Genomic DNA, 18,227 nt, shown 5'->3' on the forward strand with positions numbered 1-18,227 from the left:
CCCTGCCCAGCCTGGCTCGAGCCCGGCTCTGACGGCGCTCCGCTGGCCCGCCCCGCCCCGCCCCGCCCCGCCCTGCTGAGGCGGGAGGTTCGCCTGGCGCCACGGGTTCGAGACCAGCCTGGGTAAGAGCGAGCCCACCCCCCCCCCACCCCGTCTTAGTAGGAGCAGTAGTAGTAATAATAATGATAAGCTGGGCGTGATGGCATGCGCCTGTAGTTTCAGTTACTCAAGAGGCTGAGGCGGGAGAATCGCTTGAGGCCCGGAGAGACCAGCCTGAGTAACACAGCGAGTCCCTTTGAAACAAAAAAAATTAGCTGGGCCTGGGGGTGTGCGCCTGAGGGTCCCAGCTAATTGGGAGACTGAAGTGGGAGGTTCGCCTGATGTTAGGAATTTGAGACCAGTGTGGGTAACAGCGAGCCTTCCCAATCCCGTCTTATAATAATAATAATAATAATAATAATAATAATAATAATAAAAAATTAGCTAGGTGTGGTGGCGTGCACCTGTAGTTCCAGTTACTCAGGAGGCTGAGGCAGCATGATGACTTGAGACCAGCCTGAGTAACATAGTGAGACCTGTGTCTTAAAAAAAAAATTAGCTGGACCTGGTGGTGTACACCTGTGGGTCCCAGCTAATTGGGAGGATGAGGTGGGAGGATAGCTTGAGCCCAGGAGTTTGAGGCTGCAGTGAGCTATGATCATGCCTCTCACTCCAGCCTGGGTGACAGAGCAAGACCCTGGGGCTAACCAAGAGTATTAAGACAGAGTGTGGGGCATACTTGCAGAGTATTCCCTAAAAGCTGAGACTATCTGTTCCTCCATACTGAAGATATTTAGTAAATGGTAGTGATTACTGCCAATTACTGGATTGCCAGGGGGTTATTGCCACCCCCTTCTCTCAGACTTTTCCCTAAACTGACCTACAGTTAAAAAGACAAAAACAAATAACAAAAAAACCCAAACGACTGCAATTAAAAATGGACTCGGGCAACCCCCTGGGGTCCCCTCCCACTGTGGGAACTTTTCTTGAGGAATAAATCCTGCTTTTAAAAAAAGGACTAATCAAGTGTTTCTCTGTGTGTGGTTTTCAATAGAGTTGGGAGTTGTATGAAGGATCGATCAGAAGTTGTGGATTCTCATCCTGGGTCTGTTATTTCATGGCAATTTTTTTTTGAGTTGGAATCTCACTTCGTTGTCCAGGCTGGAGTTCAGGGGCACGCTCATGGCCACCGCAGCCTCGACCTGCTGAGCTCAGGTGATCCTTCTGTCTCAGTCTTCCAAGTAGCCGGAACTACAGGCGCACACGGCCACACCCGGCTAATTTTTTGATTTATTTGTAGAGACGAGGTCTCGCCAAATTGCCCAGGCAATCCTCTCACCTTGGCCTCCCAAAGTGCTGAGATTACAGGTGTGAGCCACTGCGCCCGGTCCATTGCAATACTTTTGACAAACTCTCTCACTCCTTTAAACTTCCTTTTCCTTATCTGGTCATGAAGTAGGCCCTTCCATGTTTCACAGACTGTTAGGGCTGTCAAGTGAAACTGATGGTTCCCAGTGGGATCCAAAAACTTCAGAGTAGATGGGAATGAGAGAAAGGGGTGAACATTGTGTGACTCGCTCCTGGGCACCTGCTGTCACAGCTGCTGCTGGTCACCCCTGAGCAGGTAACAACTCTCCACCTCACCTTTCAGCTACTTCAGACTTACATTTTCAGTTGCTTGTTAATGAATCCACCTAAAAGTCTCACCTGCACGTCAAACTCAACACTTCAAGTGAAACTCATTTTCCCTAAAGCCATTTCTCTCCTGGTGTTGGCTTCTGGTGTTGGCTTTGTCACTTCTGTTGTGGTACTTTCCTCCTTCCATTTTCCCTTCTTGAGACCATGAGAGCCATGTTTTGGCTCTAAATCCCTTTCTTACCCACAATTCTTGTCAAGTGCCAGCAATATCAGTTTTATTTTTACACTCCCCCTTGGATCTGTCAGTCATATTTTCTGTTTTCTTTTCTTTTTTTTTTTTTTTTGAGTTGGAGTTTCACTCTGTCACCCAGACTGGAGTGCAGTGGCACGCTCCTGGCCACCACAGCCCCACCACAGTCTCGACCCACTGGGCTCCAGCGATCTTTCCGCTTCAGCCTTCCAAGTGGCTGGAACAACAGGCTTGCGCTACCATGCCTGGCTAAATTTTGATTTATTGTAGAGACAAGGTCTCTCCAAGTTGCCCGGGTGGGTCTGGAACCCGCGGGCTCAGGCAATCCACTCACCTCGGCCTCCCAAACTGCTGGGATTACAGGCTGAGCCACCGAGCCTGGCCCCATCAGCCACATTTTGTATGCCTACTACAGCTATTCTAGTTTAGGTTTTCATTTTCTCTTTATTCCCCCTTTCCTCCAAGTTCCTAACTGGTGTCTTGCCCTTCAGTATTTTCTATTGACTGTTAAAAACACATTTTCCTGATGTGTTTTTGGCGGCTTAAAACCAAAACACAAGAGAAGAAACAAACTAAACAACTACCCCATGCTTTTTTCTTTTTGAGTTGTGATCTCACTCTGTCACCCAGGCTGGAGTGCAGTGGCACGATCACAGTTCACTGCAGCCTCCAACTCTTGGGTTTAGGTGATCCTTCTGCCTCAGCTTCCCAAGTAGCTGGGACTACAGGCAAGCACCACCACTCCTGGCTAATTTTTTGATTTTTTTTAATAGAGATCTCGCTATTTTTCCCAGGCTGGTCTCAAACTGCTGAGCTCAAGCAATCCTCTGGCCTTGGTCTCCCTAAGTGCTGGGATTACAGGTATGAGCCACCACGCCTGGTCCCCAATGCTTTTTATATCAAATCCAAACTTCTTAGCCTCTACGTGGTTCTGAATAACCTCTTTAGCTTTCATTAATTAATGAATTAATTAAAATTTCAATGTGTTCACGGGACAAATATTTTTGGAAACCCACAATGTGCCAAACCCAGGGCTAGGCACTAGAGAGCCAAATATGACTGTGATATAGTGTTCGCCTTTGAGGAGGTCTGTGGATCGACTATAGACATATGGTGGTGGTGGGTGTCACATGGATGGCTACTGGGGTTCTTTAATACCCTAAAGGTATATGTAAAATTTTATACATGAGAGAATTTTTTCTGGAGAAGGATCCACAGCTTTCATCTGATTCTCAAAAAAGAAAAAAGAAATCTATGATCCAAAAATGTCAAAGAATCATTAGTCTAAATTAAGCCATACCTCAATTGTGGGGCCTTCCACACCATAGACCGTTTTAAGGGAAAATATTTCTTTTACAGCCTCCGCTGAAAGGGCCGCTCAGGTGGCCAAGTTTCACATGATTTGATCCCGTGCCCAGTGTGGCAGCTGATTGGATTGAGGTTAGCTCTGGACTCAAGTATTGCCATCCACAGGATGGCCAGTAGCGCATGTTTCACTGATATGGTGTGAAAAGAAGAGCTGGGCCAATCTGCTTCTTGTTCTTGAGAAACAAAACTTAGAAATACATTGAGAATTAGGCATTGAGAAGAGCTGAAGATGGACATTTGTGTAGATAGAACCATGAAGTCACGACAAATAAAAATTATAAAAAGGAAGATGCCATGAGTTAGGTGGAAGTTATAATTTTTTTTTTTTTGAGTCTTACTCTGTCGCCCAGACTGGAGTGCAGTGGCACGTTCATGGCCACCCCAGCGTTGACCTGCTGGGTTCAGGAGATCCTTCCACATCAGCCTTCCAAGTAGCTGGAGCTATAGATGCACGCCACCATGCCCGGCTCATTTTTTGATTTATTGTAGAGATGAGGTCTCACCAAGTTGTCCAGGCTGGTCTCGAACCCTGGGCTCAGGCAATCCTCTCACCTCAGCCCCCCAAAGTGCTGGGGTTACAGGTGTGAGCCACCGTGCCTGGCTTGGGCTGGTTCTTAAGGGAACACAACAGAGTGTGACAAATGAAATAGGGAGTGTAACCAGGGCGCAGTGACCGTGCAGAGAAGGAAATGAATGGTTAACTCTTGGGGCGGGCAGGGAAGGTATCATGGAGACAATGATACTTAAATCAGGTATTGAAGGGTGAATAAGAATTCACCATTCAGCTGGGCCTGGTGGTGAAGCAAGTTACAGTCAGGCAGTAGAGTATTTATGACCACAGGCTCTGGCACCAGACGGGTTCAAGGCCCAGTGTCAGAACATATTTGCTGTATAAACAAGTTATTCATCTGCTCTGCACCTCATTCTCCTCATCTGCAAAGCAAGAAGAATAGTTGTGAGGATTAAGAGTTAATTTATGGCCCATGTACGGTGGCTGAAGCCTATAATCCCAGCATTTTGGGAAGCTGAGGTGAACTCGTCTCCACAATAAATCAGAAAATTAGCCCTGTGTGGTAGTGCACATCTGTAGTTCTGGCTACTTGGAAGGCTGAAGTGGAAGGATCGCCTGAATCCAGCAGGTCGAGGCTGCGGGGGCCGTGAGTGCGCCGCTGCACTCCAGCAAAAAAAAAAAAAAAAAAAAAAGTTAATTTATGTAATGCTTAAGACTTAGCTAGAGAAGTGTCTTCACAGGAAGTTTTACATAATGGCTTGTGCAAAAGTAAGGAGAGATGACACATTGTGTATGCTGTCAGTACTTGTAGGTGGTTCGGTAGTACTAAACTTTGCAGTGTGAGGTGATGATAAGAGTGAGGGAGAAGTTGTGGAGTGTAAGACTGGAGAGATAAAGGTCAGATCATTAAGAGCTATCCTTGGAAATTTGGATTGTAACCTGAGGGTTATAGATCAAGATCCATTGAAGATTTTTTTTGAATTAGAGTCTCTTTTCGCCCAGGCTGGAGTGCACGCTCATGGCCACCGCAGCCTTGACCTGCTAGACTCAGGCGATCCTTCCACATCAGCCTTCTAAGTGACTGGAACTACAGATGCACGCCACCATGCCCAGATAGTTTTTTTGTGATTTATTGTAGAGACGAGGGCTCACCATGTTGCCCAGGCTGATCTTGATCCTCTGGGGCTCAGGCAATCCTCTTGCCTTGGCCTGCCAACGTGCTGGGATTATATAGACTGAGCCACCGCGTCTGGCTCACTGAAGATTTTTAAGCAGGAGAGTAACAGGACTCCCATCACTCGTGAAAGTGTAGAAAATGTTTTCGAGAGGATAGAGATGAGAGGCAAAGAACATACTGGAATATTGTTGCAATAACCGAGGTGAGACAGCTATGAGATGAGGAAAGGGAGTTGCCAAGTAGTACCGAGAAGGCAAAACCAGCCTAACTTGGCCACTGTTTGGTTGTGGGGCATTAGCGAGAAGGAGACACCAAGGGTGAATCCTAGGACTCTAACCTGGTAACCAGGCGGGTGGTGGAACTGTCCCCAAGATAGAGAACATGAAATGAATAACATTCTGGGGGGCTTAGGGGAGATTGTGGTTCAACATTGATCATATTGAGTCTGAGATAAGTGGGACAATTCGAGGCTGTAGGAATCAAGCACGTCCTATATTCACCTCATGTGTCCCTGTGGCTCCTGGTATTGTAATTCTTGTGTTTTTTGTTTTGAGTAGTTGTCTCTGTCGCCCAGGCTGGAGTGCAGCGGCACTCTCATGGTCACCACAGTCTCAACCTGCTGGGCTCAGGCGATCCTTCCACTTCAGCCTTCCATATAGTTGGAACTACAGGCATGTGCCACTAGGCCTGGCTAATTTTTTCATTTATTGTAGAGATGGGTTCTTGTTGTGTTTCCCAGGCTAGTCTCGAATCCGTGGGCTCAGGCAATCTTCTTACCTTGGCCTCCCAAAGAGCTGGAATTACAGGAATGATTACAGCCCAGCTGTAATTCTTACTACACTCAACTGTCATTTTCTGTTCACTTAATTGTCATCTTCACTGGATTACAATCTGCTTGAGGGAAGAAATGGTGCCCTGTTCACTACAGTATTTCCAACATTCAGTTTTTCATTTAGCAGTTATTTAAAAAAAAATTTTTTTTGAGTTGGGAGTCTTACTCTATTGCCCCAGCTGGAGAGCAGGGGCATGATTGTGGCTCACTCCAGCCTCGACCTCTTGGGCTTAGGTGATCCTTCCATCTCAGCATCCAAAATAGCTGGGACTACAGGCACGTGCCACCATACCTGGCTAATGCTTTTATTTTTTATTTGTAGAGATGCAGTTTCGCTATGCTGCCTAAGCTGGTCTCGAACTCCTGAGCCCAGGCAATTCTCCTGCCTCAGCCTCTCAAAGTTCTAATATTACAGGCACGAGCCACCACGCCTGACCTCATACAGCAGTTATTTAAGAAGGGTCTTCATGAGTGCAGAGCTAAGCATGGGGTAGGATGGGGTGGGGTGGGGGGGGTGGGGAAGTTAGAGTAACAAAACAATGAAGTCTCTGTTCCTGCGGTGCTCGAAGTAGCTCAACTTAGGTGAGTAAACCATATTTAAGGAGAAAGTGGAGGAAGATGATCCCGTGTAGGAGAATGATGAGAAATGGTCAGGAAAGCAGGAGGAAACTTCTGTGGTGTCACCGAAGCCCATGAAGAGAGACATTCAAGATGGAGGGAGTCGTCAGCAAGATAAAATACTTCAGAGAGGCAGAGTAAAATGAAGGCCGAGATGAGTCATCTGGATTTGGCAGTTATATCCTTGGAGACCTTTGCCAGAGCAGATTGAGTGTCAGGGTAGTGAGACAGTTGGAAATGGACTGAGGAAAGAATGGGAGATGAAGAGTGAAGACTCATTTGATCAAACTGAATATGAAGGGAGAGATGGAGAGGCAACCAGAGGGAATCTGGACCAAGGGAAGATTTCAAAACATATGGGAGAAACTAATCTGCCTGGCTGGCTCAGTTGGTAGAACTTGAGACTTTTAGGCCAGGCTCTGTGGCTCATGCCTGTAATCCCAGGATGTTGGGAGGCTGAGTCCGGAGGATTGCTTGAGCCCAGGAGTTCTCAACCAGCCAGGGCAGCAGCCCTGTTGTTATGGTCCGAGTGATGCTCAGCTGCTCTCCCTTGATACTGATAAAAGGGCAGGGAACTGGTACAAAGAAGTTTATTTTTGAATTCGAATCCAGGGAGCAGAGCCATACTCGAGGTCTTTCTAAAATGGTTTTGCCCACCCTCCAGGCTTTTAAAATTCACTTTTATTTAAAAAATTTTTTTTTAATTTTTTGAGTTGGAGTCTCACTCTGTCATCCAGACTGGAGTGCAGTGGCCGCTCCCAGCTACTGCAGCCTCGACCTGCTGGGCTCCGGTGATCCTTCCACCTCAGCCTTCCAAGTAGCCGGAATTACAGGCGTGAGCTACCACGCCCAGCTAATTTTTTGATTTATTGTAGAGATGAGGTCTTGATGCCCAGGCGGGTCTCTAACCCACAGGCTCAGGCAATCCACTCACCTCAGCCTCCCAAAGCACTGGGATTACAGGCTGAGCCACCGAGCCCGGCTAAAATTCACTTTTATAAGTCCAGAGTTGTAAGTACCTATACATTAGCCATGTGACCAGCAGAACTGTATAGAACTTGAGTTTCAGTCGCATTTATCAATAGTGACATTTTTCAGTCCAGATTTCCTATTGCCCAGTGTCAGAGGTATCTCATAGCTTTTATCAGTAGGGCCCAGCAGAAGCGTCAATCAAGCTTGCCATAGAGTAAAGGGAGTTTACAAGACCTAAGACATCATGTATTACACAAAAGTTATACAAATCACAAAGCTTATGATTACATTGATACACAAGTTATACAAATTACAAGACTTAGGATTACATTGATACTATATTATTCAAACTTATGACTATTCAGAAAAAGGGAGTAAATGGGGGTTTCAGTTGATTGGACATAGTCTATAGAGAAGTCAAGGAGTCCCTGAAGCTACTTACTGGGAATGCACAGGAGATAAGGGGACTCTCAGGAATGTTGTTCAGGAATGTACAGAAGCACTTAAACCCTTGCCATGCCCTTGTCTAGGGGCTCTGTGCCACTTGTTTCTACAAAAAATGAAAAATTTAGCAGGGCATGGTGACTAGTGACCATAGTCCCAGCTGCCTGGGAGGTTGAGACAGAAGGAGTTCGAGGGTACAGTGGCCGTGATCATGCTACCACACTCCAGCCTAAGCAATAGAGACTTTGACTCAAAAAAATAAACACAATACATAAAATAAAATAACATTTGTGACTTAATGTGGAATAACTAGCTCTAAGAATTGTTTGACTCTTTGTATTGTCTTTCTTTTTTGGAAGAGGGGAGATCTCAAGATATTTCTAAGGGTCTTAAATATATATTTATATTTATGTATTTACTCATTAAGTTATTCAACAAGTATTTATTGAATGCCAGATTCTGGTCTGAGTATATAAATATTAAAAAGTCATTGTTCCCTTGGAGGATCTGCAGATCTAATTAGATAATAAACCAGGAATGGGATCCTTCCAGAAATTGCTTAATCCCTTTGCAGCAGGAGATGTTCACCAAGTCTCTAGAGTGCGGTTCTTTCTAGATAAATCCTGGGCTAGAAGGTTACCTCTTAAAGATAAGAACTGTCAGGGAAGAACCTAAGGTTTCTCTTATGATCAACAGCTGCTGACTGGAGCACTGAGGTCATATGTGTAAGGTTAAGGAATGATTCCCAAGTCTCTGATGCCATTTGGTGCAAGAAGCAATGCTGGATGTGGAATCTAAGGGCCTGAGTTTGAGTTCCAAAATGAAGCAGCTTATCTAGCAAGGGAGATTTCTGCCTCCCTTACTAGATAAGCTGTTTTCTAATTTTCAGCTTCAGTTTCCTCCTTTGTAAAACAGGGACACTAATTAAGGAGATAATGGGTATAAAAAAGGGCCCTTCCAATGGTGCAGCATTCTACAAATGCTAATGACTACTTACAGTAGCACAGTCTGCTGATTTTGTTCTTATGGTTTCTTTCTTCCCTTTGGTATGTTATCTCCATCTTCTCATGTCCAGATTCCTTCTATATGAAGACTCAAGTCAAAAAACATGTTCTCCATGATGCTTTCACTTACCTCTTTCAACTAAAGGATCTATCTCTTCATTGATCTACCACACCCCTTTATCTGCAATTTTCTTGTGGCATGTAATACAGCCCATTTTGATTGTCAGCTCCTTGACTGTTAGACTATCAGTATTCAAAGTCCTTCTCTTTATTCATACTTTGGGTCTAGGACAAGGAAGCAATGGGTTAGTATTAGTGACATGGTGACCTTTTTTTTTTTTGAGTCAGAGTCTCACTCTCTTGCCCAGGCTGGATTGCAGAGGCACCATCATGGCTCACTACAGCCTCCAACTCCTGGTTCTCAAGTGATCCTCTTGTCTTAGCCTCCCTAGTAGCTGGGACTCTAGGTGCATGCCACCATGTCTGGCAAAGTTTTTCATTTTTTTGTAGAGATGAGGTCTTGCTATGTTACCTAGGCTGATCTCAAACTCCTGGGCTCAAGCAATCCTCCCACCTCAGCCTCCCAAACTGCTGGGATTACAGGTGTGAGCCACTGTGCTTGGCTGGCATGAGGACTTTCATGTGACAAATGAAGAATTAAGGGGTTCTGGGTCTTTTTGATAATTAAACATTTTCATGCCATAAAACTCCTCTGGTTTCATCTCTCACTGGCTCCCAGACCCCACCCCCAGCTCTTACAGGGCCTAGGGTTGGGCAGTTTGCTCAGCAATGTTCCCAGTCTTTAGAAAGAATTTATATAAGCTAGGGAGCTTTTGGGTGAAAGTGATAGAGGCTTGACTCAAGCTGGTTTAAGTCGTCATGAGATTATTATTTATTATCTCCATAAAAGGAAGTTTCAAGGCAGAGTGGGCTCCAGGGCTGAATGATTCAGGGGTTAAGTGATGCCATCAGGGGCGGAGCTCTTCTGTCTTTTTTTTTTTTGAAGTTGGAGTCTCACTCTGTCGCCCCAGCTGGAGTGCAGTGGCCGCTCCCGGCCATCGCAGCCTCGACCCGCTGGGCCCCGGTGATCCTTCCGCCTCAGTCTTCCGAATAGCTGGAATTACAGGCATGCGCTACCACACCCGGCTGTTCTTCTGTCTTTTTACCCTGTGGTTCACTTTACCCTTGTAATCATAGGATGGCCCCCCCCAGCAGCAGGTGGTAACTCAGGGCATATATTTCCTTGTTAAAGTGGGAGAGACTTACTTCTCTTTCTCAGAAACTGAGCAAGCTTCTCTTGAATCTCACTGCCCCAAATGATTTAGTCCTGCTCATCCTTGATCCAGTCGCTGGCCAAAGGGAACAGAATTACCTTAATTAGCTAAGACAAATTGTTTGGAATAGAATGGGTGTTGGACAGCTGTGGTAGACTGTATTTTCCCAAGTTGGGCATGACAATATCTGCCTCTCATGTGCTCTTACAATGAGATCTTAAACCTCTTTTCACCAAGAGGTGGGTCTTTTTTCCACCTCACGAATCTGGGTGGATTTGTGTCTTCTTGGGACGTGAGATGCTGTGTGATTTCAGAGACATTGATTTTAAAAGGTGTGTGGCAGCTCCCTGGTTATCTCCTGGGACACTCACTCCCAGAATCCATCCACTATGCTGTGAGGAAGCTCAAGCTGCCTGGTGGACAGAATTATATTGAGGGGAACCAAGAACCAGCCCCAAACTTCCAGCCGTGTGAGTGAGGTGCTTGGATGTGGATCCTCCAGCCTCAGTCGAGCCACCCCATCTGACGCCATGGGAGGTGGAGGAGAGCTGTTTATACGCCACTGAGTTGCCAGGAGTGGTGGCTCATGCCTGTAATCCCAGCACTTTGGGAGGTGGAGGTGAGAGGATTGCCTGAGCCCAGGGATTTGATACCAGCCTGGGCAACTTGGTGAGACCTCATCTCTACAATAAATGAAAAAATTAGCTGGCTGTGGTTGTGTGCACCTGTAGTTCCAGCTACTTGGAAGGCTGAGGTGGAAGGATTGCCTGAGCCCAGCAGGTCAAGGCTGCTGTGGCCATGAGCATACCACTGCACTCTAACCTGGGCAACAGAGTGAGACTCTAACTCAAAAAAACAGAAAAAAGAGAAAAGCCACTGAGTTTTGAAGTGGCTTGTTATGCAGCAATAGATAACAAGAACAAGGTCCTGCTACAAAAATAATTGTTTCCTCACTGCTTTCTCTAGTGTCTTACTCTCTTTGTCATTAAATTAGTTAGATGTCAAGTGCAAGTCCTAAGGTGAGGACCACTGAGGAAAGATTTGAAGCCTAAAAGAAATTTTATTGTTGACTGGGCACAGTGGATTATGCCTGCAATCACAGCACTTTGGGAGGCTGAAGTTGGAGGACTGCTTGAGCCCAGGAGTTTGCGACCAGCCTGGGAAACATAGTGGGACGCTGTTTCTTTCTTTCTTTAACTTTAAGAACATGGGTTACAACTCAGGGTTAGTTATACAAATGTCCGTTATGCAGATACCCTTGTTGATGAGGTGTGGCCCGCCCCTCCCCTGGCAGTTTCCCAGTACTGCTAATCCCTTTCTTATAGTATTATGATAGTTGTTCAAGGTCCACTTATGAGTGAGAACATATGATACTTGGTTCTTTGTGGTAGATCACTCAGTATTATAGACTCTAAGTTCATCCAAGTGACTGCAAAATCATAATTTTGTCCTTCTTTATGGCTGTGTAATATTCCATCATGTATATGTGCCACATTTTTTTTATCCAGTCCTCTTTCGGTGGGCAGCACAGTTGGTTCCATGTTTTTGCCATTGTGAACAATGCTGCAATAAACATGCGTGTGCGGGTATCTTTTTCTTTTCTTTTTTTAAAATTTTCTTTATTTCAGAACTGCCTTTATGTACAGACATCATTTAAAAAATGCACATACACTCAAGATTTTCCAAGGAACAAAAGTTGGAAATAAAATTTACAGTGATTAGAAGTAGGAGCTGGAAATAAAATTTACGGGCAACTAGAACTGAAATTGTCCCACAGAAGTTCTGAGGATCATGCTTCCTTAAATGTCCTTGATAACCTCTTCCAGTTCTTCCTTTGTGAACATGTGGAAATTCTGGCCAGGCTGCACTGTGGCTAGCTCTGTGTTAGTTGCATTCAACTTCTCCTCCATTACTTGTTTGAGTATGATAAGTGAAGATTTGATGGCTTCTTTCAGAGTCATAGACTTGTGGTAAACTTCTTGCAAGGAGCTCTGGGCACCCTCTGAAGCAGAGCCAATTGCTCGGGCATCACACTGTACAAAGGTCCCCGATGGGTCCATATGAAACAGCTGGGGTCCTTTCTCATCAACTCCTCCAAATAACAGTGCTACTCCAAAGGGATGAGACATGGCACCTGGATCTGCATCTTCTTCTCCAAACTGCAGAGCTAGATTGGACACAGCCTGAGTCACACTCTCCACTGTCATCGTCTCATTGTAGGTGAACCAATGATTCTGTGTCTCCACTCTGACTTTATCAAAGTCTTAGCATCAGCAATTAGCCCACTCATGGCACAACCTATGTGAGCATCAATCTCTACAATTTTCTCAATGCTGCTAGGCTCCATGAGTGGGGAGGTGATTCTCTTTTCCACAACTAGGCACACACCTTGTGATGTCTGGATCCCAGTGACTGTAGAACCAAGCTTGATAGCTTCAATGGCATATTCCACTTGAAATAATCTTCCTTCAGGAGAAAAAGTATTCACACCCCTTTGTCACAAGACAATTGAGTATTGAATTGTCAGAGAATCAAATAACTTCGTAAAGTGCAAATCACTGTGACTGTAGTCTTTTTTTCACCCTGTCGTACTCAGACCGGGTGAGAAACATGGCGAGGGCAGGAGAAGGCGGCAGCGGCTACGCTGGGATCCTGAAGACCAACACGACTCCACCAGCACCCAACTCACCCCACACCGCCACAGTACCAAGGGCCCTGCTTGCAACCGGGTATCTTTTTCATAGAGTGATTTGAGTGCCTCTGGATATATTCCCAGTAGGGGGATTGCGGAATTGTATGGGAGGTTGCTTTTTCTATCTTTTAGGAATCGCCACACTGTTTTCCACAGAGACTGTACTGGTTTGCACTCCCACCAACAGTGTAGAAATGTTCCCTCCCCCCCCCAATCCTCTCCAGCATCTGTTGTTTTTTGAGTTGTTGATGATGGCCATCCTGACTGGAGTTAGATGGTATCTCAGTGTGGTTTTGATTTGCATTCCTTTGATGACTAGTGAGGCTGAGCCTTTTTTCATGTATCCGTTGGCTGCTTGTGTATCTTTTGAGAAGTGTCTAGTCATATCTTCTACCCACTTTTTTTTCTTTTAAAAATTTATTTATTTTTATTTTAAATATGTGGGGTACAATTCAGGGTTAGGGATACAAATGCTTATTATGCAGGTACCCTTATTGATGAGGTGTGCCCCCTCACCCCCCGGCAGTTTCCCACTACTGACAATCCATTCTCGTAGTATTATGATAGTTGTTCAAGGTCCGCTTATGAATGAGAACATGTGATACTTGGTTCTTTGTTTCTGTGATAGATCACTCAGTATTATAGCCTCTAAGTTCATCCAAGTTGCTGGAAAGTTCATAATTTTGTTCTTCCTTATGGCAGTGTAATATTCCATCGTGTATATGTACCACATTTTTTAAATTCAGTCCTTTTTTTTTTTTTTTTTGAGTTGGAGTCTCACTCTGTCGCCCAGACTGGAGTGCAGTGTCACACTCCCAGCCCCCGCAGTCTCGACCTGCCGGGCTCCGGCAATCCTTCCGCCTCAGCCTTCCAAGTAGCCGGAACTACAAGCGCACACTACCACGCCCAGCTAATTCTTGATTTATTTTAGAGACGAGGTCTCACCAAGTTGCCCGGGCAGGTCTCGAACCCGCAGGCTCAGGCAATCCACTCGCTTCAGCCTCCCAAAGCACTGGGATTACAGGCTGAGCCACCGAGCCCGGCTGTATATATATTTTTTAATTTTAAAATTGTGGGGTACAGTTAAGGGTTAGGTATACAAATATTCATTATGCACGTACCCTTATTGATGAGGTGTGCTCCCCTTTCCCCAGACATTGACTACCATTAATCCCACCTCCCTGCCCTTCCCTACCCCCCATAGTTTCCTGCCACTATCAATCCTTTTCTTATAGTATTACAGTAGTTGCCCACTTTGTAATGAGGCTTTTTTTTTTCTTTTCGGCATGTTTGAGTTCCTTGTAGATTCTAGATGTAGGCCTTTGTGCGATATACAGTTGACAAATATTTTTTCCCAGTCTGTGGGTTGTCTCCCCAATCTCTTGATGATTTCTTTGGCTTTGCAGAAGCTTGTCAGTTTGATGAGGTCCCACTTGTCTGTCTTATCTCTTATGGCATTGGACACTTTGGGGTTTTGATCAGGAATTGGTTGCCAGTTCCAATTTCCATAAGGGTGTCTCCTGCATTTTTAAGGTTTTTATAGTTTGAGATTTTGTATTTAGGTCTTTGATCCATTTAGAGTTGGTTTTTGTGTATAGGGATAGGTAGGGGTCTTGTTTTAATCTTCTGCATGTGTTCAGTTTTCCCAACACCATTTATTGAATAGGTTCTCTTTTCCCCAGTGGTTGATGGTGGAGGCTTTGTTGAAGATGAGTTGGTTGAGAAATTGAGGTTTTGCTTCTGGAATCTCTATCCTGTTCCATTGGTCTACATGCCTGTTCTTGTACCAATATCAGGCTGTTTTGATTATTGCAGCTTTATAATAAAACTTAAAGTCTGAGAGGGTGATACCTCCCGCTTTGTCTTTTTTTGCTGAGGATTGTTTTGGCTATTTGAGGTCAGTTATTTCCATATGAATTCCTGTATTGTTATTTCCAGGTCTCTGAAGAATGCTGCTGGTAATGTAATGGGTATTGGATTAAATATGTAGATTGCCTTGGGTAGGATAGACATCTTAACAATGTTGACTCTTCCAATCCATGAACATGGAATACTTTTCCGTTTGTTTGTGTCATCTTTGATTTCTTTGAGCAGTGTTTTGTAGTTTTCGATGTAAAGGTCTTTCACATCTTTGGTTAGGAAGATGCCAAGGTATTTCATTTTTTTTTTTGGTGGCTATTGTGGTTGTGATTGTGCTTTTTATTTGGGGTTCTGTTTGTTTTTTGTTGGTGTATAGAAATGCAACTGTCTTTTGCACATTTGTTTTATATTCTGAGCTTTTGCTAAAGTCCTTTATCAGTGCAAGAAGCCTGGGGAACATAGCGAGATCCTGTTTCTTAAAAAGAAAGAAAGAAAGAAAGAAATTTTATTGTTTAATTCCATGTATTTACTAAAGCTGGAAAGGCTTTATGGGATTTTGGGGTTCAATCTTTAAAATAACCAACAGTGATTTTGTACCTCTCTTTTGAGAAGATATAGTAGAAGATGACTGGTTGTGATTTGGATGTTTGGGATCCAAGGAAAATAATAATGGTTATTGCCTACTTTTTTTTTTTTTTTTGAGTTAGAGTCACTCTGTCGCCCAGACTGGAGTGCAGTGGCTGCTCCCAGCCACCGCAGCCTCGACCTGCTGGGTTCCAGCGATCCTTTTGCCTCAGCCTTCCAAGTAGCTGAAACTACAGGCATGCGCTACCACACCCAGCTAATTTTTTGATTTATTGTAGGGATGAGGTCTCGCCAAGTTGCCCAGGCGGGTCTCGAACCCGCGGACTCAGACAATCCACTCACCTCAGCCTACCAAAGGTGCGGGATTACAGGCTGAGCCACCGAGCCCGGCTTAATGCCTACTTTTTAAAACATTTAAAGTGGGAGGAGTAAGTCTTTTTGAAGCATCTTTCTCTCAGAAGGGCTTCTTACCTGTTTTACCTGTTCTAGGAAGTAGGATCTTGACTGTGGCTGTTGAGAGGGTCTGCTCATTTAAACTGAGTATTTCTCAAAGGAATTTATTTCTTTACGTTAGCTGCAGAAGAGAATGACCGAATTCACTTTTTAGACTCTATATCTGATTTTTATAGTGTTAACTTCATCATGGATATCTAAATAGTATGATTAATAATATATGGTATAATTTTGTTTTCTTTTTTTTCAAGTTGGGATCTCACTCTGTTGCCCAGGCTGGAGTGCAGTGGCGAGGTCACAGCTTACTGCAGTCTTGACCTCCAGGGCTCAGGCAATCCTTCTATCTCAGCCTCCTGAATAGTGAGGAATACAGGTGTGGGCCACCATATTTGGCTTAAAATTTTTTTTTTTTTTGAGATGAGGTCTTGCTATGTTGCCTAGACTGGTCTCAAACTCCTGGGCCCAAGCAATCCTTCTACCTCAGTCTCCCAAAGTGCTGGGATTATAGGCGTGAGCCACCTTGTTAAGTCCATTTTTTATCTTTTATACCATATTTTATTGTACCTTTTCTATGTGTGGATACACAAATACTTACCATTGTGGTACAACTACTGATAGCTTTCGGTGCAGCAACATGCTGTACAGGTGTGTAGCCTGGGAGAAACAAGCTTCACCATTTAGCCTAGGTACAAAACAGGTTATAATGGCTAGGTTTGTGTAAGTGCACTCTGTGATGTTCACATAATGATGACATTGCTTAATGATACATTTCTCAGAATGTAGCCACCTGGTTAAGAGAAACATGACTCTCATTTTAAAAATTTGATTTACAGATTCCAAGTCACACTCTGTACACTCATCGACTCCTTGCTTGGTTTCCACTGAATGATCTCTATTGCACATCTGTTCATATCAGTGCATATACTTCTGCCTTATTCTGTTAATAATTACATAGCATTCTATAACACAGATAGAAATACCAAATGTCTAATAGTTGGCTCTTAATAAAAGACAACTAGATGGCTAAGAAAATATTCCAGAAATCTTGTCCATGTACAGGCGTATCTGAGGAAAAACTCCTGAAAGTAGAATAAATGGTTTTCAGGATATGAGCATTTAATTCATGAGAGATATTGCAAAATTGTCCTTTAAGGGCTCACAGGGAAAACAAGTCACTTCCTAAGTTTGTGAGTCAGCAGGTTTGCTGAGACACAAAACATCAAGTGGAAACTAAAGGTGTTGAACGTGTGCATTTCTAGAGTGGTTTCCTCTAACGGTGCCCTGTTCTGGTTTACTCCTTAGACCTCCCCAGCCCTTATTTTCTGGCTGAGCCCACCGAGCTCTCTCTTTGTTCCACTGAGGGTTTCTCAGCACCTGGTAAAACTCTGTTTTTAGTCACCTCTTGATTGGAAGCCAAAGCACAAAGCCAGTTAGGCCCATGAGCAGGAATTACCTGTTTCTCAGTCAACCTCTGGGTGCCAGAACGGTCTGTGAGTTCCCAGTTATTTTCTGGGGCCTCTCACTCAGCATGCAGCCCTTCCTTGCGGTTTGGTGGGCGCTGTCCAGAGGAAGAGAGAAAAACAGACGCCCTTGCATTTTAAGTGGCAAACTTAAAACACAAAAGAAAGCAGGTTAAGGAGTATCACAGGGTGGGTGTGGGAAGAGTATTTATTCAGCAAATACTTATTGTGCGTCTACCCTGTGCCAATTCAACGTACCAAGGTACACAGGGTGTGCGTGGGACTGGGAGTTGTTAGGCACCCGGCAAGACACAGTGCCTGTATGGGCCTCCTGTTCTGGTCACATGTATCAGGAATAGGTAGGAATCCCCGTCTGTACCTTGTCTCTCGATTTTATTCCCCTCAGAGGAAGGCTTGCTGGTCTGCTCCCCTCTAAGCCAGGCTGATTGGTAAAGAAGTCTAACTGTGGACAGGAAGCTGTGGTGGTTTTGAAAATCTGAGTGGAAAAGGGATTTTAGGCCTGGAGCCACTGCCCAGGAAGTGACTCACCGACCTGCGATGTCTGAGTCCTGAGTTCCTTTATCTCACTGGAGGGCTTGTGGCGGGTTCCTGGACTGTGGCTGCCAGCTACTAGAGGCTGAGCTCATGAGTCTCAGCCCGGGTCCATTCTTGTAAAGCTCTACTTCAGGGGGTCCCCAAGCCCTGGGTCGCAGGGTACCCGTCTATGGCCTGTTACGAACCGGGCCACCCAGCAGGAGGTGAGCGGTGAGTGAGCAAGTGAACCTTCATCTGTATTTACTGCTGCTCCCCATCGTTCACATCACCGCCTGAGCTCCACCTCCTCTCAGATCAGCGGTGGCCTTAGCTTCTTATAGGAGTGGGAGCCCTATTGTGAACTGCATGTTTTAGGGATCTAGGTTGTGCACTGCTTATGAGAATCAAATGATCTAATACCACTGCTGATTTGCACAATAAATGTAATTCACTTGAATCATCCTGAAACGATCTTCCTCCCCCACCCGGAAAAATTGTCTTCCACAAAACCAGTCC

At 44.8% G+C, this 18,227-nt stretch overlaps 1 protein-coding gene across 1 annotated transcript; it reads right to left on the bottom strand.

The window, feature by feature from the left end:
• Nucleotides 1-11,861: 11,861 nt before the first annotated feature.
• On the bottom strand, nucleotides 11,862-12,739 carry LOC103263777 (proteasome subunit alpha type-5-like). The gene is given in 3 exon segments (XM_021714139.1): nucleotides 11,862-12,387; nucleotides 12,390-12,618; nucleotides 12,710-12,739. Coding segments are annotated over 3 exon segments (720 nt in total). The 3' UTR covers nucleotides 11,862-11,926.
• Nucleotides 12,740-18,227: the final 5,488 nt, after the last annotated feature.

The sequence above is a fragment of the Carlito syrichta genome, unplaced genomic scaffold (assembly GCF_000164805.1).
Source record: "Carlito syrichta isolate Samal-C Ts95f unplaced genomic scaffold, Tarsius_syrichta-2.0.1 Scaffold305252, whole genome shotgun sequence".
NCBI lineage: Eukaryota > Metazoa > Chordata > Mammalia > Primates > Tarsiidae > Carlito > Carlito syrichta.